We start from the raw sequence: 24,571 nt of genomic DNA, 5'->3' as shown, positions 1-24,571 counted from the left end.
ATGTTGCTTTCTTCTCTCTCTATTGCTGTTTATTGAAATTCGTCATCATCAAACGATCGGCTGCTCTTCCGATCGTTGTCGTTCGTGTCCGGTCTGTGGCTGTTGCTGTTGGTGTTGGTGTTGGTGTTGGTGTTGTGTTGGTCTGTTGCTTATTCTCTTTGTCTGTTATTGAACGCGCTCTGATAACTTCGAGCTTTCTGTTATGTCTTCTTTTCCAGCGATAGCTGTTTTATTCGCTTTTTCAGCGGTAGTTGTTATGTCTGCTTCTTCAGAGGTAGCTGTTATTTTCGCGTTTCCAGCGGTAGCTGTTATATCTGATTTTACAGCGGGGGCTGTTATATCTGCTTTTACAGCGGCCGTTGTTATATCTGCTTTTACAGCGGACGCTGTTATGTCGGCGTTTACAGTGGGGACTGTTATGCCCGCTTTTACAGCGGGGGCTGTTATATCTTCGTTTACAGTGGGATCTGTTATGTCGGCTTTTACACAGGTAGCTGCTATGTCCGCGTTTCCAGTGGTGACTTTTTTTATTTCTGTTACTTCCACTGTTCCAGGCACTGTTAACTCCAACGTTTCAGCCGTCACTGTTGGTCGCTGTGTCTCAGCAAATTGTTCCAAATTCGTAGATGTTTCCAATCGACTTATTTTAGCTGCTACTAAGTTCGATTTTTTAAACAAATTTACAACTTCTGTCGTGGGCAAGGGGATACTATTTTCGGGCACTGGAAGTGGGGCTTGCTCTGCTTCAATACTCCCGAGCCGTATTGCGGTGGTTCGCTTAGCTTTAGCACAACCTTCCGACCAATCAATTGGGGGCTTTGGATACTGGCCAACTGATGCGTTCAGGTAGCGGTTCAGTAGCGAATCCGATGCTTTTGCAACCACCGCTTCTTCTTCAGTTATGTTCTGTTCTGCTTCGGGTGCAGGAGCTTGTCGATCAAAATGGCTTGCAGCTAATTTCAATGACGCTAGTTGGGCGCTGCCACACGGACTTGAGGGGGTACTGCTGTCGGTTACGGGTGCTAGGGGCTGCTCTTCTGGTGCCACAATACTCCTGAACCGTAGGGCGGTGGTTCGCTTAGCTTTAGCACAACCTTCCGACAAATCAATTGGATGCTTTGGATACTGGTCAACAGATGCGTACAGGTAGCGGGCCAGTAGCGAATTCGTTGCTTTTGTAGCTTCTGCTTCTGCTTTTTCTTCAGTCAACTGTTCTCCGGCCTCGGCCTCGGCCGCAGGAGCTTGTCGATCAAATGTGCTTGCAGTCAATTTCAATGGCTGTTTGGGCTCGTTACCAGACGCTGTGCTGGCCTTTTTGTCATATGAAGAGGTGCACAATGGATTCAGGGTTCGCAGCAGTGGCCGTGGTGCACGAGGTCCTGGCTTGGGTGCGGCTGGTGGCCGACCAAAAATCTTAGCGATATTGGAACGTACCTTTGAGGCGGCTGATTTCAGCTTTCCACGCGTCGATACCAAACCAGTCACAATCGCCGTCACGCCCACAATGCCAGCTAGGCCCACAATGCCCTCTGTTAGTGTGTCTTCGCGTGTGTGTCTTTCGTTGGGATCCCATACTTTCTGCTTTCGATTGTACTCGTACTCGAAATCCTTACTCATTTTTGGGAACCGAAAATTTTGTTTTGAAATAATATGCGCACTAATATTTGTATGTGTCTGCTACGTTGCCGATAAGGTGTCTAGAAAAACTGTCTCCTGTCAGAATACAATTGTTATCGATTGAAATGCCTTTCAAGTTACTTTTTTTTTTTTTTGTTTTTTTGTATTTTTTTTTTTATTATTAATAGGCTGGCGAAAATCCTCTAGCTGAACCCTCCACGAGGGTGCCGGCTGGGCAATGGACACTGCATTACCCCGGACAAGGGTAATGCACTGTCGCTTGCTCTGTCCGGGGTAATGCAGTGTCTAGCTAAGGCTATGGTCCGGCGTCTTCCCGATTCAAAGTCGGTGGAACCGAACCAGGGCCATGGCTAGAGGTGCCTGGCGGTCAGGCCTAAAACGAACGGTCCCCCCGAAAAATATTAACCAGTATGGACCCTCGGGCCAACTATGGAGTCGAAGAAGGAGCAAGCACGGGTTGGGATGTCAACCCAAACGTCGGTGGAAAGCGTGACTGCTACCACCGGCGGGCACGGGGAGGAGCAGTCCTCTCTGCGTGTCGCCAGCGGTCACACCTCAGACTTGGCGGGAGCAGGCCAGGTCAGTTGTAAAGCTACTGCCACAACAACAACAACAAAAACAACTCACTCCGTAGCCTGGAAGTTGAGCCGCACAGATGCCGTAGTCGATACAGACACGGATCTGGAGAGCTTGCTCTCTCTAAGCAGGACGGATGAAGAGAGCCTTCTCCGCTCGCCGGAACCAGGCACCAGCTCCCTGCGTAGGGAAGGGCCGAAGCGTTCCAAGGAGGGGATGAAGGCCAAAGCGCAATACAAAGCGGCCCTCAACATCAAAAGCCGGCTGCAAGGTAAAGCAGACATCTCCCAGGAGGAGAAGGTCAAGCTAGCCTGGGCCGAGCAGAGAGTAGAGGAGGGTCGGCTACATTATGCTCAGATGCCACAGATGAGGGCGTCGAATGGCGAATATGCCAATAAGGTGGAGGAGATGATGGCCACCAAGAGGCAACGCTCCACTGAGAGTGCCATTAAGGACACTGCAGCGAGCAAGCGGCAACGCGGGCCCAAGAGTGCAGCCCCTCCACCGAAAGCGGCCAAGAAGCCAACGAAGCCGAAAGCGAAGGTCAGCGATGTGACCAAACGACATCTGATCGTGGCACTCATCGACCGCAGCGAGGAAAACGGCAAGATGTCAGCGGCACAGTGGAAGCTGGTGCACGCGCGTCTCGTCGACGCACTTTTTGCACAGATGGAGGAAGACCCCGCGGCCCCAATGCCCACGTTCGATGGTGCTGGGTGGCTAAATGGGGTTAAGATCCTGAAGTGCAATGATGATCCAACCCTAAGGTGGCTGACGCGTACTGTATGCCAACTGGAGGCGATGTGGGAGGGGGCCAAGCTGGAGGTTGTGGACCGGGAGCTTATCCCGTCCAAGCCTAAGGCGAAGGTACTCTTCCCCATCACAATCCAGGGGGACCGAGCGCTGAAGCTCCTTCAGCGGCAAAACGCGGACGTGCCAACGGCCGATTGGAGGATCCTACACATTGGTAGCCCACTACCCAACGAGGGGGGCCAATGTGTGATCCTCCAAATAAACAAGGAAGCAGAGGATCTGCTATACCCCAAGTTCGGGAAGATGGCGTGGGGCATGGGTAGCGTCTACCTGCGCCTCAAAAAGCGCCACCCTGAGGACAAGGACGCGCATACCCTGCAGGCAGGCGAGGTGGAAAAGGACTTAGGTCTCGAGTCCATCGTGGAGGCCGCCCAGGGTCTTGCGCTTGAAGACGAAGAAGAGGAAGACGGTGACCTGACGCTGGTAGTCAACCCGTCAGGTGCAAGTGAGCCAGCCACCCATGCTGAGTGTGCTGCAGCTCAACTTGCATAAAAGCAAGGTAGCGTCGGCGGAGCTCCTCATCGCCATGGAGCAAGGGCTCGCCGACATAGCTCTAGTCCAGGAGCCCTGGATTGCGACAGGCAATTCAGTGGCCGGACTAAAGTCCTCAAATCATAACCTGTTCTACTCAACATCGGTAAGCAGGAACAGAACCGTCGTACTCGTACGAAAGGGAATCCATGCTTACCTTATGTCTCATTACAGCACGGATGACCTGACGGTTGTGATGCTGGAAAGTGAGGAAAAGCGCCTTCTGGTGGCTTCCTGCTACATGGCTCACGACAGACCCGCACCACCCGACGAACTCAGGAGCCTGGTGACAGAAGCCGGCACCAAAAACTATCAACTCGTCATCGGAACGGACGCCAATGCCCACCACAATGTGTGGGGAAGCACCGACATCAATGACAGAGGTGAGTCACTCTTAGACTTTATACTAGCAACTAATCTATATATAGCAAACGTTGGGGAGGAGCACACCTTCGTAGGTCCGACCTCATCCAACGTGCTAGACCTAACACTTGCAACGGGAAACAGTACTACGGTATCTAGCTGGAGGGTCCTCGAAAGACCATCCTTCTCAGACCATAAGTACATTCAGTTCAAGTGCGAATTCAAACACCCTTCGAAGACAACAGTCTATAGAAACCCCCGGAACACAAACTGGGCAAAGTTTAAAAAGACAGTTACTTCGAAGCTCGCGAATCCGGGCTCAGTGAAATCCGCGGAGGATATAGAGAAGTCCCTAAAGACCCTATCCAACGAGTTACTGAACGCCTACCATGCATCGTGCAAACCCTCGAGAACGAAGAGGAGGTCCAAGCCACTCTGGTGGAACCGAGATCTCTCTCTCCAAAGGAACAACCTCAAGGAATTCTTCAAGATCGCCAAACAAGCGAACGAAGAGATTGTCAATGAGGAATATAAAATCCTACTTAGGAGCTACAAGAAGGAAATACGTAAGGCACAAAGGAACTCGTGGAGAAACTTCTGCTCCAACATCGAGAAAGTGCCCGAAACCGCTAGGCTTCGGAAGCTGCTTTCAAAGCAGCCCACAGTACAGAGCCAACTAAAACTAGACAACGGACAGTGGACAGAGGGCAGTAAAGAAGCCCTAACAGCACTAATGGAGGCGCACTTCCCTGGATGCACCGAGGTCACTGACGCCAAGGAGCATCAGGACCTAGCAACCGAGGAACAGCACCCTCCAATAGGTCTGTTAACCACTAAGAGAATCCACTGGGCCATAGACTCCTTCGCGGGCATAAAAGCACCAGGACTGGACGGGATATTCCCAGCCATGGTGCAGTTGACCAAAGAGGTTATTACCCCATCGCTCCTCGCAATATACTCAGCATGCCTAAGTACGGGCTATATCCCCATCCAATGGAGAACCTCGAGAGTTGTCTTCCTCCCTAAGGCAGGAAAGTGCAGCCATGTGAGTCCCAAGGATTACAGACCGATAAGCCTTACCTCCTTTATACTAAAAACACTAGAAAAGCTGTTGGATTTGCACATCAGGAATGAGGTAGAGGGACTGATGTCAACAAACCAACACGCCTACACTAAAGGGAAATCAGTGGAGACGGCACTACACTCGCTAGTAGCCACCATCGAGAGCGCCCTTCACAACAAAAAGTATGCTTTGGGAGCATTTGTGGACATCTCAGGAGCATTCAACAACGTGGCCACAACCGCAATAACAAGTCGCCTAGAAGCGAATAACATACACCCTGCAATCAACGTCTGGATCAAAAACCTCCTAAGTTGTAGACGGGTGCAATCGGAGTGGGGCACTGCTTCCATGGTAAAGGGGGCACACAGAGGCACACCTCAGGGTGGAGTCCTGTCGCCACTACTGTGGAATCTGGTGGTCGACGACCTCATCAAGAGATTTGAAAGGACGGCCCCAAAGATAACAGCTTATGCAGACGACATAAGCATACTTATTACGGGTGTATGTCCATCGACCCTCAGCTCCTTAATGGAACGTACACTCAGGGAGATACGTGAGTGGGCGGAAGAGGTAGGACTCAGTATCAACGCGGACAAGACGGACCTCATCCTCTTTACCAAGAGGTACAAGGTACCGATATGGACCCCCCCGAAAATTGACCAAACTAGGCTGACTCCAAAATCACAGGTGAAATACCTAGGCACAGTACTGGACAGCAAGCTGGCATGGAGGCCCAATGTAGTGGAAAGGGTGAAGAAGGCTACCATTGCGCTTTATGCATCCAAGAAGATGCTCAGCAGCACATGGGGCCTGTCACCTGCTCTAATGCACTGGATCTACATCTCGGTGGTGCGACCAACTCTGCTGTATGGAGCCTTAGTGTGGTGGCAGGCTACTGAAAAGAAGACATACCATAAGCTTATGGAAAAGACTCAGCGACAGGCTCTGCTCTGTATTACAGGGGCGCTGAGGTCAACCCCAACAAAAGCACTCGAAACTGTACTCGGAATCGACCCCCTGGACATTCACGCTCGCCTGATTGCGGGAAAGGCAGCACAACGCCTCATAGCATCAGGAAATCTATCGCCACAAGGATACGGGCATAGTTCAATCGGCAGGGATATGACCAGATCAACTGATTACATGACCCCCCAAACTTGCCTTGACGTCAAAACAACCACATCTTTGGGACCTGAAGACTGGAAAATTGGAAGGGACCAAACTGAGCACCTCAATATATACACAGACGGCTCCAAGATGGACGGAGGAGTATGAGCGGGCCTATACTGTACAGACCCTGAGATAAGGCTGTCGTATAAGCTACCGGACCAATGCAGCATATTCCAGGCAGAAGTTTTTGCCATCGGGAAAGCAGCGGAGGTCGCTCTCCTCACAGAACGAGCACACGATGCGGTCAACCTTTTCGTCGACAGCCAAGCGGCGATAAGATCCATGCAGTCGTCCGCGGTCAGTTCCAGAAGTGTCTTGGCGAGCAGGGAGGCATAAGACATCCTAAGCACGACAAACACAGTGCGGATCTATTGGGTTCCCAGCCACCAGGGCATCGAAGGAAACGAAGCGGCGGACGTACTAGCTAAGGAAGGCGTCGGGCTGGAGAATAGGAGAACCGAGAACGTGCCTCAGAACGCTGCAAGGCGATCTAGAGAAGCAGGCTAGAGCACAGAACCTGCAGAACCTCGAAGATAATGTGCAAGGAGCGCAACGAGAAACTTAGCCACTACCTACTGCACCTACCACGAAAGGACTGTAGATTGCTAGTGGGAATACTAACAGGTCACTGTCTGGCTGCTGCACATGCAGCAAGACTAGGCATCACCAACAGAGACAGTTGTAGGAAATGTGAGGAACCTGGGGCTATCGAAACCCTGGAACATCTCATCTGCAACTGTCCGGCTCTCTCAAGGGCAAGGAGGAGATACCTGGGCGCCCCAGTGTTGGCATCACTGGAAGATGCCTCCAAAAGGACGCCACAGGAACTGCTGGCCTATGCTAAAAACACCTCGATTCTCGGGGACTTTTAAAACCACATTAACGCTCCCGCGACGGTTCATACACCCCCCCCATCCGGATAACTAGGGGCCATATTGGCCTATGCGTGGCCCCGCTGAGGGCCGTCCGGGTTAACCTAACCTAACCTTTATTATTAATAATCGATAATTTGATTACGCCATATGTATATATATGTCTGTGTGTATATATATATATATATATCATTTCGATCAGCGTTGTCAGTGTGTGTGTGTCTGTGGGTGTGTCTGTGAGTGTGTCTGCCTGTGTGTGTGGATATACCATTCTTGCATTAATATTATTATCATTGTTTTTGGGTTTTTTTCTTGTTTTTTGGTATGTGTTTTGTATATCGTTTCAGTTTTTTAAATATTTTGTCGGTTTATGTTTTTTTTTCGGTTTTTTGTTCTTTTGCCTTATCGCATTCTGCGGCTTATATAAATTTAATAATTTACATGAAATTATAACATATTTACTCGCTCTACCATACCATTTAGTACATTTATTATTATTATTATTATATATATATATATATATATATATATATGTTTGTATATATAGCCATGTAGCCCCCATTGTCTGACTTGAATCGCTGAAACGCCATTATCCACAATATTTATAATATAATAGTAAAAAAAACAAGAAAAAAAATAGAGAGACACACACTCGTTAGGTTTTCGAGACGCCAATTGCGATCTTCGAGCACATGCCATTGAGTGTGGGATGATGCTTGAGCTAGGTTCCTGATCGGTCGTGTATCGGTATGTCTATACACTATCCATATATATATATATTCATTCGCTGAGTTTGCAGGGGATAATGAGGGTAATAAAGGTCCTCTTGCCGAATCTAGAGAGGAGAAACTCTGCCCACACTTTGTACTCGTTAATACGCTTTACTTTACTCGTTTCTCATGGTGTAAAAATATTATTCATTATCATTATTATTACTACTATTATTTAGCATGTTTAGCACTTTTATCGTCTTTTTCTTTTGTCATCTTTTCTTTTTGTTCCTATACAAACTCAGCATGAAATTTGCTTTTAAAAAAATTCTCACTGCAGGCTTCCTTTTCATATGGTTTTCATTCGCGTTTTCCATTTTCGATTTATATTTACCATACATACTATATTTATATATATTTATAATATTTATTTTATGCTTCCTATACAACTATACATATTTGTGAGTGTGTTTGTGGGTGTGTGTGTGTGTTAAAATCAGATTGGGGAAACACACACAATTCTAAACAGATCTAAACACTTAAACAGATTGGCACACTTTGAAATCGGAGCTCGAACGGATGATGGGCATGGAGTTCTTCGGAGGAGAATATGGAATATATGGAGGAACTAAAGTTATTGTTGCGCTTCAAATTGAACTACGTGAAATGGAGCTCCCACTCCCACTCCCACTCCCGCTTCCGCTTCCGCTCCTACAGATCCCTTCTAGGTATTGCACTCTTGTCACGGCCCCAGGATATAGTCATAGTCTACCCGCACCCTCCCTCACGCCTTTAGTAGTAGGCGGGGAACGGGTGATAGTTAGACGGATTCGAGGCATGATGATTGGCCGACGGCAGCACAGGCGGTGGTCGTACGCCCGGATGGTAGTTGCTCGATGCCACCTGGTGGTAGGCCCCAAAGCTGCGGGCCATGTGCCGATTCTGGGCCACTGCCGCCTGCGACTCGCCCAGGAGGCGGGACTGGTCTGCTGTGCCCAGCAGGCGATTGTTCTGTTCCATCAGCAGATGGGCGGTGGGGTCGACCAGCAGGCGGTGCTGATCGGCGGCATTCGAGGCGGCCAGAATTCGGTGCTGCTCCACCGTGGAGAGCAGGCGGTGATGCTCGAGACTGTCGCGGCTCTGGTGCTGCATCTTTGAGGAGAGGAACGACCGATTGTTGCCCACGGCCATGTTGGCCGTGTTCGGGGTGAGGTCCAGCGAGGCCATTCGCAGCATGTCGTGATGCGGATGGTTGTACGGCAGCTGTGGCGGCGACGACACCACATAGTTGGCCGTGCGGTCACGGTCCGTGGTCACGGTCCACGGAGGTGGTCTGGTCGTGCTCCTGTTCGCCCAGCTGCTCGCTCAGCATGTTGTGCATGGCCGCCGCCGACTGGTGTTGCTGCATGGCCAGCTGGCTGCCTTGTCCGTGCTCCTGCTGGTGCACCACCGATGCACCCGTTGCCTGCTGTGCCTGCGCCTGCTGGCTCTGCTCCCTGTCCGACAGAATGTCGTATATGTGGTGATGGTAGCGACTGCTTGGCAGCTGGAAGTTGTGGTGATAGTTGCTCGACGCGTTCGATCGCGAGCTCATGTCCAGGCCCTGCAGATCGGACAGATCGTTGGCCGCACTCGCCGCCGCGGCAGCAGCCGCCGCCGCACTCGCCGCATTGCTGTTGCTGCTCTGGCGATACTCCGCCGGCGAGTCGAGCTCCTGGCTGTTGTACTTCAGGTTGCTGGCCATGCTCTCGTACTTGGAGTACATGAGGTCGATCTGCGACTGGGGGAACTTCATGCGCATATCCTGGCCCGCGCTGCTGGAAATAGCAAACAGAATGAGCGTTCCATTGACGATAAAAGTAGCGAGTGCCGAGTAGCGAGTAACGAGGGAAAAATGCAATCAAAAATAAGAGTTTGCGAAGCGATAAATACTGACATACAAAAATGTTCTGTACCTGTTCTGCGGCATGATGCTGTTCTCCTCGTCGCTGGACATTTGATTGTGACGCGAGAGGTTGTGCCGCTGGCGTTGCTCGTGCTGTTCCTGCTCCTGCACCGCCCGCTTGTGGCGCATCATGTCCCCGTTGAAGTTGTAGCGCGGAATGCTCGGGGAGGAGGCCGGCGAGATGAGCTCGTGCTCCGGATATGTGCTGCCCACGCTCGACGCATTCCGTCGCGACGAAGAGACGGTGCGACGAAGAGAAGCCATCGGAGTTGGGATGCTGCGGTCGAGGTGTGCTGCCCGCATCCACGTCCACATCGTTCTGGTTCTGGTTGCTCTGCAGATTGGTTGGGGTCGAGGCGCTGGGCGAGATGTTGCAGGCTCCCTGGAACATCGGAAGCGGCGGTATTTGCATGGGGAAGCTGCCCAAGTTCTTCATCATCTTCAGCTCGTTCTCCAGGTTGTCCATGGCCCCCCAAAGCCCGTTCCATTGGCAGCACTTGACGATCCTCCACTGCTACCACCACCGCCGCCGCCGCCGCCGCCGCCATTAGGCCCGCCCACTCCTCCGCCGGCGCTGCCAGCCCCAAAGCGCTGGGCCTCGGCGTCCACATGGGCGCTCATGGGACTGTCGCTGTTGATGTGGTTATCGGTGGGTACCTATATAGACGGGAGATTCAAAGATTAAATATAGTTTCTAGTCTTAAATAACGAAACAATTATTAAATATATATGATGTATACTAGGAGCCAACCCCGGTTCACTTGCTTCTCTCGTTCGGCTTGCTCACTCGTTCGGCTTGCTCACTCGTTCTCGTTTGGCTTACTCTCTCGTTCTCGTTCGTTCGTTAGACCTTCGATGTCCTCTCACTTTTCCCCTCTAATATAATCCTTAATATTTATTCTCTATAATACATCTATAATCTGCTTGGGATGCATCGGGATTATAGCTGTTCCGTAGCTTACTCTCTCATTCCTTCGCGGTCACGTCGAGCCATGTGGAGGGGAGTGTCGTGTCGGGTTTGTTGTCCATATCGGACATCACATTGCGATGCGATAATGCTGAATTATGGAGAGGAATTGCTTGATTGCTGAAAAGCCACGCTAAGATAATCTAATCGGGGGAACTGAACTCGAGTGTCGCCGCGGGACAACAGCAAAAAGACGTGTGGCTGTACGTGGGGGCTGGCCCCAGCACTCACCTTCCGTGCGCCAGATGTACCGCGTGAGGGACCAGGGCGTACGCATATCCTGAGGATGACTGGGCTCAATGAAGTGCTTCATTTCGCGCAGGGCCTGGAGCTTGCATTTGATCAGCTCCGTGGGGCAGAGGGTGAGCGTGGAGAAGCAGGCGGCCAGGGAGCCGGCACAGGCATTTTGGGTGGTCGTCAGCTGGCTGGTTGTCTCCTTATTGACCATGAATGCGACAAACTTCTGGCATCCTCCGTAGGCGGCAAAGAGCACCGAATTCTCGGCCACATTGGCCACCACGGCGGGCAGGGAGCCCGCATAGAGGCCCCGGAATATACCATCCTTTCGATACGTGCTCACGAAACAGTCGAACATTCCTTTGTAGGCCTCCGGGAAGGTCTGCAGCTTCACCTTGACAGTGTCCAGCGGCTGCGAGACGTACACCTGTGCGGCCCCGCCTAAGAGATCAAGAGGAGTTGATATTGGCCCCATTGTGTCGGCAGCGCCGTGTGTATACGCACCCAAAGAGCCCGCCAGGAAGTCGATGAGCCCCTCCACAAAGTTGATGTTGTTCCCGGTTCCGCCTCCATGCATGTCGAGGCGCCGTACGAGTCTTAGGAATTTGCCGAATATGAATAAGAGGCCGTCACGCACGGCTTCGAGCGTCGAGAGTGGACTGAGCTTCCGGACGCGGCCGCGTCGCTGCGATTCACGACGCTCGTTCTCTCTCTGCTGGCTCTCCTCCTCGGCTTCGGCCTCGGCCTCGGCCTCCAGCACCGCCTGCTCGTATGCCTCGAGCAGTTCATCGGGGGCCCCTATCAGCACGGAGCTGCCCACTCGGCTGGAGCCAACTCGTGGCCGTGTCAGCGTGGTTGCTCATCATCGTTCTTGGGGGCAGGCTTTGGCTCTCGCGGTGCTTTTCTCTTCAGGAATTTCTCTTCGGGTGTCGGGGGTGGGAGCGGTGTTGGTGGCTCCGTTGGATCTTCTCTCTTACCGATTTGCCTTGACCCCCTGCCCACGTACAATGATTCGCGCTGTGGTTTCTCTTCCGGTCTTGTGCTCTTCTTGTCTGACATGACAGTGCTCTTACTCTGCTGCTGGATGTTGCTTTCTTCTCTCTCTATTGCTGTTTATTGAAATTCGTCATCATCAAACGATCGGCTGCTCTTCCGATCGTTGTCGTTCGTGTCCGGTCTGTGGCTGTTGCTGTTGGTGTTGGTGTTGGTGTTGGTGTTGTGTTGGTCTGTTGCTTATTCTCTTTGTCTGTTATTGAACGCGCTCTGATAACTTCGAGCTTTCTGTTATGTCTTCTTTTCCAGCGATAGCTGTTTTATTCGCTTTTTCAGCGGTAGTTGTTATGTCTGCTTCTTCAGAGGTAGCTGTTATTTTCGCGTTTCCAGCGGTAGCTGTTATATCTGATTTTACAGCGGGGGCTGTTATATCTGCTTTTACAGCGGCCGTTGTTATATCTGCTTTTACAGCGGACGCTGTTATGTCGGCGTTTACAGTGGGGACTGTTATGCCCGCTTTTACAGCGGGGGCTGTTATATCTTCGTTTACAGTGGGATCTGTTATGTCGGCTTTTACACAGGTAGCTGCTATGTCCGCGTTTCCAGTGGTGACTTTTTTTATTTCTGTTACTTCCACTGTTCCAGGCACTGTTAACTCCAACGTTTCAGCCGTCACTGTTGGTCGCTGTGTCTGAGCAAATTGTTCCAAATTCGTAGATGTTTCCAATCGACTTATTTCAGCTGCTACTAAGTTCGATTTTTTAAACAAATTTACAACTTCTGTCGTGGGCAAGGGGATACTATTTTCGGGCACTGGAAGTGGGGCTTGCTCTGCTTCAATACTCCCGAGCCGTATTGCGGTGGTTCGCTTAGCTTTAGCACAACCTTCCGACCAATCAATTGGATGCTTTGGATACTGGCCAACTGATGCGTTCAGGTAGCGGTTCAGTAGCGAATCCGATCCTTTTGCAACCACCGCTTCTTCTTCAGTTATGTTCTGTTCTGCTTCGGGTGCAGGAGCTTGTCGATCAAAATGGCTTGCAGCTAATTTCAATGACGCTAGTTGGGCGCTGCCACACGGACTTGAGCGGGTACTGCTGTCGGTTACGGGTGCTAGGGGCTGCTCTTCTGGTGCCACAATACTCCTGAACCGTAGGGCGGTGGTTCGCTTAGCTTTAGCACAACCTTCCGACAAATCAATTGGATGCTTTGGATACTGGTCAACAGATGCGTACAGGTAGCGGGCCAGTAGCGAATTCGTTGCTTTTGTAGCTTCTGCTTCTGCTTTTTCTTCAGTCAACTGTTCTCCGGCCTCGGCCTCGGCCGCAGGAGCTTGTCGATCAAATGTGCTTGCAGTCAATTTCAATGGCTGTTTGGGCTCGTTACCAGACGCTGTGCTGGCCTTTTTGTCATATGAAGAGGTGCACAATGGATTCAGGGTTCGCAGCAGTGGCCGTGGTGCACGAGGTCCTGGCTTGGGTGCGGCTGGTTGCCGACCAAAAATCTTAGCGATATTGGAACGTACCTTTGAGGCGGCTGATTTCAGCTTTCCACGCGTCGATACCAAACCAGTCACAGGCCCACAATGCCCTCTGTTAGTGTGTCTTCGCGTGTGTGTCTTTCGTTGGGATCCCAAACTTTCTGCTTTCGATTGTACTCGTACTCGAAATCCTTACTCATTTTTGGGAACCGAAAATTTTGTTTTGAAATAATATGCGCACTAATATTTGTATGTGTCTGCTACGTTGCCGATAAGGTGTCTAGAAAAACTGTCTTCTGTCAGAATACAATTGTTATCGATTGAAATGCCTTTCAAGTTACGTTTTTTTTTTTTGTTTTTTTGTATTTTCTTTTTTATTATTAATAGGCTGGCGAAAATCCTCTAGCTGAACCCTCCACGAGGGTGCCGGCTGGGCAATGGACACTGCATTACCCCGGACAAGGGTAATGCACTGTCGCTTGCTCTGTCCGGGGTAATGCAGTGTCTAGCTAAGGCTATGGTCCGGCGTCTTCCCGATTCAAAGTCGGTGGAACCGAACCAGGGCCATGGCTAGAGGTGCCTGGCGGTCAGGCCTAAAACGAACGGTCCCCCCGAAAAATATTAACCAGTATGGACCCTCGGGCCAACTATGGAGTCGAAGAAGGAGCAAGCACGGGTTGGGATGTCAACCCAAACGTCGGTGGAAAGCGTGACTGCTACCACCGGCGGGGACGGGGAGGAGCAGTCCTCTCTGCGTGTCGCCAGCGGTCACACCTCAGACTTGGCGGGAGCAGGCCAGGTCAGTTGTAAAGCTACTGCCACAACAACAACAACAAAAACAACTCACTCCGTAGCCTGGAAGTTGAGCCGCACAGATGCCGTAGTCGATACAGACACGGATCTGGAGAGCTTGCTCTCTCTAAGCAGGACGGATGAAGAGAGCCTTCTCCGCTCGCCGGAACCAGGCACCAGCTCCCTGCGTAGGGAAGGGCCGAAGCGTTCCAAGGAGGGGATGAAGGCCAAAGCGCAATACAAAGCGGCCCTCAACATCAAAAGCCGGCTGCAAGGTAAAGCAGACATCTCCCAGGAGGAGAAGGTCAAGCTAGCCTGGGCCGAGCAGAGAGTAGAGGAGGGTCGGCTACATTATGCTCAGATGCCACAGATGAGGGCGTCGAATGGCGAATATGCCAATAAGGTGGAGGAGATGATGGCCACCAAGAGGCAACGCTCCACTGAGAGTGCCATTAAGGACACTCCAGCGAGCAAGCGGCAACGCGGGCGCAAGAGTGCAGCCCCTCCACCGAAATCGGCCAAGAAGCCAACGAAGCCGAAAGCGAAGGTCAGCGATGTGACCAAACGACATCTGATCGTGGCACTCATCGACCGCAGCGAGGAAAACGGCAAGATGTCAGCGGCACAGTGGAAGCTGGTGCACGCGCGTCTCGTCGACGCACTTTTTGCACAGATGGAGGAAGACCCCGCGGCCCCAATGCCCACGTTCGATGGTGCTGGGTGGCTAAATGGGGTTAAGATCCTGAAGTGCAATGATGATCCAACCCTAAGGTGGCTGACGCGTACTGTATGCCAACTGGAGGCGATGTGGGAGGGGGCCAAGCTGGAGGTTGTGGACCGGGAGCTTATCCCGTCCAAGCCTAAGGCGAAGGTACTCTTCCCCATCACAATCCAGGGGGACCGAGCGCTGAAGCTCCTTCAGCGGCAAAACGCGGACGTGCCAACGGCCGATTGGAGGATCCTACACATTGGTAGCCCACTACCCAACGAGGGGGGCCAATGTGTGATCCTCCAAATAAACAAGGAAGCAGAGGATCTGCTATACCCCAAGTTCGGGAAGATGGCGTGGGGCATGGGTAGCGTCTACCTGCGCCTCAAAAAGCGCCACCCTGAGGACAAGGACGCGCATACCCTGCAGGCAGGCGAGGTGGAAAAGGACTTAGGTCTCGAGTCCATCGTGGAGGCCGCCCAGGGTCTTGCGCTTGAAGACGAAGAAGAGGAAGACGGTGACCTGACGCTGGTAGTCAACCCGTCAGGTGCAAGTGAGCCAGCCACCCATGCTGAGTGTGCTGCAGCTCAACTTGCATAAAAGCAAGGTAGCGTCGGCGGAGCTCCTCATCGCCATGGAGCAAGGGCTCGCCGACATAGCTCTAGTCCAGGAGCCCTGGATTGCGACAGGCAATTCAGTGGCCGGACTAAAGTCCTCAAATCATAACCTGTTCTACTCAACATCGGTAAGCAGGAACAGAACCGTCGTACTCGTACGAAAGGGAATCCATGCTTACCTTATGTCTCATTACAGCACGGATGACCTGACGGTTGTGATGCTGGAAAGTGAGGAAAAGCGCCTTCTGGTGGCTTCCTGCTACATGGCTCACGACAGACCCGCACCACCCGACGAACTCAGGAGCCTGGTGACAGAAGCCGGCACCAAAAACTATCAACTCGTCATCGGAACGGACGCCAATGCCCACCACAATGTGTGGGGAAGCACCGACATCAATGACAGAGGTGAGTCACTCTTAGACTTTATACTAGCAACTAATCTATATATAGCAAACGTTGGGGAGGAGCACACCTTCACCTATCCAACGAGTTACTGAACGCCTACCATGCATCGTGCAAACCCTCGAGAACGAAGAGGAGGTCCAAGCCACTCTGGTGGAACCGAGATCTCTCTCTCCAAAGGAACAACCTCAAGGAATTCTTCAAGATCGCCAAACAAGCGAACGAAGAGATTGTCAATGAGGAATATAAAATCCTACTTAGGAGCTACAAGAAGGAAATACGTAAGGCACAAAGGAACTCGTGGAGAAACTTCTGCTCCAACATCGAGAAAGTGCCCGAAACCGCTAGGCTTCGGAAGCTGCTTTCAAAGCAGCCCACAGTACAGAGCCAACTAAAACTAGACAACGGACAGTGGACAGAGGGCAGTAAAGAAGCCCTAACAGCACTAATGGACGCGCACTTCCCTGGATGCACCGAGGTCACTGACGCCAAGGAGCATCAGGACCTAGCAACCGAGGAACAGCACCCTCCAATAGGTCTGTTAACCACTAAGAGAATCCACTGGGCCATAGACTCCTTCGCGGGCATAAAAGCACCAGGACTGGACGGGATATTCCCAGCCATGGTGCAGTTGACCAAAGAGGTTATTACCCCATGGCTCCTCGCAATATACTCAGCATGCCTAAGTACGGGCTATATCCCCATCCAATGGAGAACCTCGAGAGTTGTCTTCCTCCCTAAGGCAGGAAAGTGCAGCCATGTGAGTCCCATGGATTACAGACCGATAAGCCTTACCTCCTTTATACTAAAAACACTAGAAAAGCTGTTGGATTTGCACATCAGGAATGAGGTAGAGGGACTGATGTCAACAAACCAACACGCCTACACTAAAGGGAAATCAGTGGAGACGGCACTACACTCGCTAGTAGCCACCATCGAGAGCGCCCTTCACAACAAAAAGTATGCTTTGGGAGCATTTGTGGACATCTCAGGAGCATTCAACAACGTGGCCACAACCGCAATAACAAGTCGCCTAGAAGCGAATAACATACACCCTGCAATCAACGTCTGGATCAAAAACCTCCTAAGTTGTAGACGGGTGCAATCGGAGTGGGGCACTGCTTCCATGGTAAAGGGGGCACACAGAGGCACACCTCAGGGTGGAGTCCTGTCGCCACTACTGTGGAATCTGGTGGTCGACGACCTCATCAAGAGATTTGAAAGGAAGGCCCCAAAGATAACAGCTTATGCAGACGACATAAGCATACTTATTACGGGTGTATGTCCATCGACCCTCAGCTCCTTAATGGAACGTACACTCAGGGAGATACGTGAGTGGGCGGAAGAGGTAGGACTCAGTATCAACGCGGACAAGACGGACCTCATCCTCTTTACCAAGAGGTACAAGGTACCGATATGGACCCCCCCGAAAATTGACCAAACTAGGCTGACTCCAAAATCACAGGTGAAATACCTAGGCACAGTACTGGACAGCAAGCTGGCATGGAGGCCCAATGTAGTGGAAAGGGTGAAGAAGGCTACCATTGCGCTTTATGCATCCAAGAAGATGCTCAGCAGCACATGGGGCCTGTCACCTGCTCTAATGCACTGGATCTACATCTCGGTGGTGCGACCAACTCTGCTGTATGGAGCCTTAGTGTGGTGGCAGGCTACTGAAAAGAAGACATACCATAAGCTTATGGAAAAGACTCAGCGACAGGCTCTGCTCTGTATTACAGGGGCGCTGAGGTCAACCCCAACAAAAGCACTCGAAACTGTACTCGGAATCGACCCCCTGGACATTCACGCTCGCCTGATTGCGGGAAAGGCAGCACAACGCCTCATAGCATCAGGAAATCTATCGCCACAAGGATACGGGCATAGTTCAATCGGCAGGGATATGACCAGATCAACTGATTACATGACCCCCCAAACTTGCCTTGACGTCAAAACAACCACATCTTTGGGACCTGAAGACTGGAAAATTGGAAGGGACCAAACTGAGCACCTCAATATATACACAGACGGCTCCAAGATGGACGGAGGAGTATGAGCGGGCCTATACTGTACAGACCCTGAGATAAGGCTGTCGTATAAGCTACCGGACCAATGCAGCATATTCCAGGCAGAAGTTTTTGCCATCGGGAAAGCAGCGGAGGTCGCTCTCCTCACAGAACGAGCACACGATGCGGTCAACCTTTTCGTCGACAGCCAAGCGGCGATAAGATCCATGCAGTCGTCCGCGGTCAGTTCCAGAAGTGTCTTGGCGAGCAGGGAGGCATAAGACATCCTAAGCACGACAAACACAGTGCGGATCTATTGGGTTCCCAGCCACCAGGGCATCGAAGGAAACGAAGCGGCGGACGTACTAGCTAAGGAAGGCGTCGGGCTGGAGAATAGGAGAACCGAGAACGTGCCTGTCCCCCTCAGAACGCTGCAAGGCGATCTAGAGAAGCAGGCTAGAGCACAGACTGATAGCAGGTGGAGGAGTACCACCACCTGCAGAACCTCGAAGATAATGTGCAAGGAGCGCAACGAGAAACTTAGCCACTACCTACTGCACCTACCACGAAAGGACTGTAGATTGCTAGTGGGAATACTAACAGGTCACTGTCTGGCTGCTGCACATGCAGCAAGGCTAGGCATCACCAACAGAGACAGTTGTAGGAAATGTGAGGAACCTGGGGCTATCGAAACCCTGGAACATCTCATCTGCAACTGTCCGGCTCTCTCAAGGGCAAGGAGGAGATACCTGGGCGCCCCAGTGTTGGCATCACTGGAAGATGCCTCCAAAAGGACGCCACAGGAACTGCTGGCCTATGCTAAAAACACCTCGATTCTCGGGGACTTTTCAAACCACATTAACGCTCCCGCGACGGTTCATACACCCCCCCCATCCGGATAACTAGGGGCCATATTGGCCTATGCGTGGCCCCGCTGAGGGCCGTCCGGGTTAACCTAACCTAACCTTTATTATTAATAATCGATAATTTGATTACGCCATATGTATATATATGTCTGTGTGTATATATATATATATATATCATTTCGATCAGCGTTGTCAGTGTGTGTGTGTCTGTGGGTGTGTCTGTGAGTGTGTCTGCCTGTGTGTGTGGATATACCATTCTTGCATTAATATTATTATCATTGTTTTTGGGTTTTTTTCTTGTTTTTTGGTATGTGTTTTGTATATCGTTTCAGTTTTTTAAATATTTTGTCGGTTTATGTTTTTTTTTCGGTTTTTTGTTCTTTTGCCTTATCGCATTCTGCGGCTTATATAAATTTAATAATTTACATGAAATTATAACATATTTACTCGCTATACCATACCATTTAGAACATTTATTATAATTGTTATTATATATATATATATATATATATATATATATATATATATATATGTTTGTATATATAGCCATGTAGCCCCCATTGTCTGACTAGAATCGCTGAAACGCCATTATCCACAATATTTATAATATAATAGTAAAAAAAACAAGAAAAAAAAAATAGGTTAGGTTAGGTTTTCGAGACGCCAATTGCGATCTTCGAGCACATGCCATTGAGTGTGGGATGATGCTTGAGCTAGGTTCCTGATCGGTCGTGTATCGGTATGTCTATACACTATCCATATATATATATATTCATTCGCTGAGTTTGCAGGGGATAATGAGGGTAATAAAGGTCCTCTTGCCGAATCTAGAGAGGAGAAACTCTGCCCACACTTTGTACTCGTTAATACGCTTTACTTTACTCGTTTCTCATGGTGTAAAAATATTATTCATTATCATTATTATTACTATTATTATTTAGAATGTTTAGCACTTTTATCGTCTTTTTCTTTTGTCATCTTTTCTTTTTGTTCCTATGCAAACTCAGCATGAAATTGGCTTTTAAAAAAATTCTCACTGCAGGCTTCCTTTTCATATGGTTTTCATTCGCGTTTTTCATTTTCGATTTATATTTACCATACATACTATATTTATATATATTTATAATATTTATTTTATGCTTCCTATACAACTATACATATTTGTGAGTGTGTTTGTGGGTGTGTGTGTGTGTTAAAATCAGATTGGGGAAACACACACAATTCTAAACAGATCTAAACACTTAAACAGATTGGCACACTTTGAAATCGGAGCTCGAACGGATGATGGGCATGGAGTTCTTCGGAGGAGAATATGGAATATATGGAGGAACTAAAGTTATTGTTGCGCTTCAAATTGAACTACGTGAAATGGAGCTCCCACTCCCACTCCCACTCCCGCTTCCGCTTCCGCTCCTACAGATCCCTTCTAGGTATTGCACTCTTGTCACGGCCCCAGGATATAGTCATAGTCTACCCGCACCCTCCCTCACGCCTTTAGTAGTAGGCGGGGAACGGGTGATAGTTAGACGGATTCGAGGCATGATGATTGGCCGACGGCAGCACAGGCGGCGGTCGTACGCCCGGATGGTAGTTGCTCGATGCCACCTGGTGGTAGGCCCCAAAGCTGCGGGCCATTTGCCGATTCTGGGCCGCCTCCGACTCGCCCATGAGGCGGGACTGGTCTGCTGTGCCCAGCAGGCGATTGTTCTGTTCCATCAGCAGATGGGCGGTGGGGTCGACCAGCAGGCGGTGCTGATCGGCGGCATTCGAGGCGGCCAGAATTCGGTGCTGCTCCACCGTGGAGAGCAGGCGGTGATGCTCGAGACTGTCGCGGCTCTGGTGCTGCATCTGTGAGGAGAGGAACGACCGATTGTTGCCCACGGCCATGTTGGCCGTGTTCGGGGTGAGGTCCAGCGAGGCCATTCGCAGCATGTCGTGATGCGGATGGTTGTACGGCAGCTGTGGCGGCGACGACACCACATAGTTGGCCGTGCGGTCACGGTCCGTGGTCACGGTCCACGGAGGTGGTCTGGTCGTGCTCCTGTTCGCCCAGCTTCTCGCTCAGCATGTTGTGCATGGCCGCCGCCGACTGGTGTTGCTGCATGGCCAGCTGGCTGCCGTGTCCGTGCTCCTGCTGGTGCACCACCGATGCACCCGTTGCCTGCTGTGCCTGCGCCTGGGCCTGCGCCTGCTGGCTCTGCTCCCTGTCCGACAGAATGTCGTATATGTGGTGATGGTAGCGACTGCTTGGCAGCTGGAAGTTGTGGTGATAGTTGCTCGACGCGTTCGATCGCGAGCTCATGTCCAGGCCCTGTAGATCGGACAGATCGTTGGCCGCACTCGCCGCATTGCTGTTGCTGCTCTGGCGATACTCCGCCGGCGAGTCGAGCTCCTGGCTGTTGTACTTCAGGTTGCTGGCCATGCTCTCGTACTTGGAGTACATGAGGTCGATCTGCGACTGGGGGAACTTCATGCGCATATCCTGGCCCGCGCTGCTGGAAATAGCAAACAGAATGAGCGTTCCATTGACGATAAAAGTAGCGAGTGCCGAGTAGCGAGTAACGAGGGAAAAATGCAATCAAAAATAAGAGTTTGCGAAGCGATAAATACTGACATACAAAAATGTTCTGTACCTGTTCTGCGGCATGATGCTGTTCTCCTCGTCGCTGGACATTTGATTGTGACGCGAGAGGTTGTGCCGCTGGCGTTGCTCGTGCTGGTCCTGCTCCTGCACCGCCCGCTTGTGGCGCATCAAGTCCCCGTTGAAGTTGTAGCGCGGAATGCTCGGGGAGGAGGCCGGCGAGATGAGCTCGTGCTCCGGATATGTGCTGCCCACGCTCGACGCATTCCGTCGCGACGAAGAGACGGTGCGACGAAGAGAAGCCATCGGAGTTGGGATGCTGCGGTCGAGGTGTGCTGCCCGCATCCACGTCCGCATCGTTCTGGTTCTGGTTGCTCTGCGGATTGGTTGGGGTCGAGGCGCTGGGCGAGATGTTGCAGGCTCCCTGGAACATCGGAAGCGGCGGTATTTGCATGGGGAAGCTGCCCAAGTTCTTCATCATCTTCAGCTCGTTCTCCAGGTTGTCCATGGCCCCCCAAAGCCCGTTCCATTGGCAGCACTCGACGATCCTCCACTGCTACCACCACCGCCGCCGCCGCCGCCATTAGGCCCGCCCACTCCTCCGCCGGCGCTGCCAGCCCCAAAGCGCTGGGCCTCGGCGTCCACATGGGCGCTCATGGGACTGTCGCTGTTGATGTGGTTATCGGTGGGTACCTATATAGACGGGAGATTCAAAGATTAAATATAGTTTCTAGTCTTAAATAACGAAACAATTATTAAATATATATGATGTATACTAGGAGCCAACCCCGGTTCACTTGCTTCTCTCGTTCGGCTTGCTCACTCGTTCTCGTTTGGCTTACTCTCTCGTTCTCGTTCGTTCGTTAGACCTTCGATGTCTTCTCACTTTTCCCCTCTAATATAATCCGTAATATTTATTCTCTATAATACATCTATAATCTGCTTGGGATGCATCGGGATTATAGCTGTTCCGTAGCTTACTCTCTCATTCCTTCGCGGTCACGTCGAGCTATGTGGAGGGGAGTGTCGTGTCGGGTTTGTTGTCCATATCGGACATCACATTGCGATGCGATAATGCTGAATTATGGAGAGGAATTGCTTGATTGCTGAAAAGACACGCTAAGATAATCTAATCGGGGGAACTGAACTAGAGTGTCGCCGCGGGACAACAGCAAAAAGACGTGTGGCTGTACGTGGGGGCTGGCCCCAGCACTCACCTTCCGTGCGCCAGATGTACCGCGTGAGGGACCAGGGCGTACGCATATCCTGAGGATGACTGGGCTCAATGAAGTGCTTCATTTCGCGCAGGGCCTGGAGCTTGCATTTGATCAGCTCCGTGGGGCAGAGGGTGAGCGTGGAGAAGCAGGCGGCCAGGGAGCCGGCACAGGCATTTTGGGTGGTCGTCAGCTGGCTGGTTGTCTCCTTGTTGACCATGAATGCGACAAACTTCTGGCATCCTCCGTAGGCGGCAAAGAGCACCGAATTCTCGGCCAGCATAGAGGCCCCGGAATATACCAACCTTTCGATACGTGCTCACGAAACAGTCGAACATTCCTTTGTAGGCCTCCGGGAAGGTCTGCAGCTTCACCTTGACAGTGTCCAGCGGCTGCGAGACGTACACCTGTGCGGCCCCGCCTAAGAGATCAAGAGGAGTTGATATTGGCCCCATTGTGTCGGCAGCGCCGTGTGTATACGCACCCAAAGAGCCCGCCAGGAAGTCGATGAGCCCCTCCACAAAGTTGATGTTGTTCCCGGTTCCGCCTCCATGCATGTCGAGGCGCCGTACGAGTCTTAGGAATTTGCCGAATATGAATAAGAGGCCGTCACGCACGGCTTCGAGCGTCGAGAGTGGACTGAGCTTCCGGACGCGCCCGCGTCGCTGCGATTCACGACGCTCGTTCTCTCTCTGCTGGCTCTCCTCCTCGGCCTCGGCCTCGGCCTCCAGCACCGCCTGCTCGTATGCCTCGAGCAGTTCATCGGGGGCCCCTATCAGCACGGAGCTGCCCACTCGGCTGGAGCCAACTCGTGGCCGTGTCAGCGTTGACGCTGGTTGCTCATCATCGTTCTTGGGGCAGGCTTTGGCTCTCGCGGTGCTTTTCTCTTCAGGAATTTCTCTTCGGGTGTCGGGGGTGGGAGCGGTGTTGGTGGCTCCGTTGGATCTTCTCTCTTACCGATTTGCCTAGACCCCGTGCCCACGTACAATGATTCGCGCTGTGGTTTCTCTTCCGGTCTTGTGCTCTTCTTGTCTGACATGACAGTGCTCTTACTCTGCTGCTGGATGTTGCTTTCTTCTCTCTTTATTGCTGTTTATTGAAATTCGTCATCATCAAACGATCGGCTGCTCTTCCGATCGTTGTCGTTCGTGTCCGGTCTGTGGCTGTTGCTGTTGGTGTTGGTGTTGGTGTTGTGTTGGTCTGTTGCTTATTCTCTTTGTCTGTTATTGAACGCGCTCTGATAACTTCGAGCTTTCTGTTATGTCTTCTTTTCCAGCGATAGCTGTTTTATTCGCTTTTTCAGCGGTAGTTGTTATGTCTGCTTCTTCAGAGGTAGCTGTTATTTTCGCGTTTCCAGCGGTAGCTGTTATATCTGATTTTACAGCGGGGGCTGTTATATCTGCTTTTACAGCGGCCGTTGTTATATCTGCTTTTACAGCGGACGCTGTTATGTCGGCGTTTACAGTGGGGACTGTTATGCCCGCTTTTACAGCGGGGGCTGTTATATCTTCGCTTACAGTGGGATCTGTTATGTCGGCTTTTACACAGGTAGCTGCTATGTCCGCGTTTCCAGTGGTGACTTTTTTTATTTCTGTTACTTCCACTGTTCCAGGCACTGTTAACTCCAACGTTTCAGCCGTCACTGTTGGTCGCTGTGTCTCAGCAAATTGTTCCAAATTCGTAGATGTTTCCAATCGACTTATTTTAGCTGCTACTAAGTTCGATTTTTTAAACAAATTTACAACTTCTGTCGTGGGCAAGGGGATACTATTTTCGGGCACTGGAAGTGGGGCTTGCTCTGCTTCAATACTCCCGAGCCGTATTGCGGTGGTTCGCTTAGCTTTAGCACAACCTTCCGACCAATCAATTGGATGCTTTGGATACTGGCCAACTGATGCGTTCAGGTAGCGGTTCAGTAGCGAATCCGATCCTTTTGCAACCACCGCTTCTTCTTCAGTTATGTTCTGTTCTGCTTCGGGTGCAGGAGCTTGTCGATCAAAATGGCTTGCAGCTAATTTCAATGACGCTA

The 24,571-nt window shown here is 51.2% G+C and overlaps 1 protein-coding gene across 1 annotated transcript; it reads right to left on the bottom strand.

The window, feature by feature from the left end:
* Nucleotides 1–9,840: 9,840 nt before the first annotated feature.
* On the bottom strand, nt 9,841–11,944 carry LOC117187219. The gene is made up of 5 exons (XM_033389428.1): nt 11,863–11,944; nt 11,390–11,743; nt 10,880–11,326; nt 10,433–10,739; nt 9,841–10,338 (listed from the first exon to the last, which is right to left on the bottom strand). Exons 1-4 carry the CDS (start codon nt 11,942–11,944, stop codon nt 10,648–10,650), a joined length of 975 nt encoding a protein of 324 aa, XP_033245319.1. The 3' UTR covers nt 9,841–10,338; nt 10,433–10,647.
* Between the last annotated feature and the right edge of the window lie 12,627 nt (nt 11,945–24,571).

The sequence above is a fragment of the Drosophila miranda genome, chromosome XL (genome assembly GCF_003369915.1).
Source record: "Drosophila miranda strain MSH22 chromosome XL, D.miranda_PacBio2.1, whole genome shotgun sequence".
NCBI classification, from domain to species: Eukaryota; Metazoa; Arthropoda; class Insecta; order Diptera; family Drosophilidae; genus Drosophila; species Drosophila miranda.
Note: the sequence above shows the minus strand (reverse complement) of the source record. Positions and strands in the feature narration are given on the sequence as shown.

Excerpts from the sequence above, each read along its gene's own strand:
- LOC117187219 (XM_033389428.1), bottom strand. The coding sequence starts at position 11,944 with ATGTCAGACAAGAAGAGCACAAGACCGGAAGAGAAACCACAGCGCGAA. Across the intron at positions 11,744-11,862 it reads CAGGGGGTCAAGGCAAATCG|CAACCACGCTGACACGGCCA; the intron begins GTAAGAGAGAAG and ends AACGATGATGAG. Across the intron at positions 10,740-10,879 it reads GTACATCTGGCGCACGGAAG|CATTATCGCATCGCAATGTG; the intron begins GTGAGTGCTGGG and ends TCCATAATTCAG.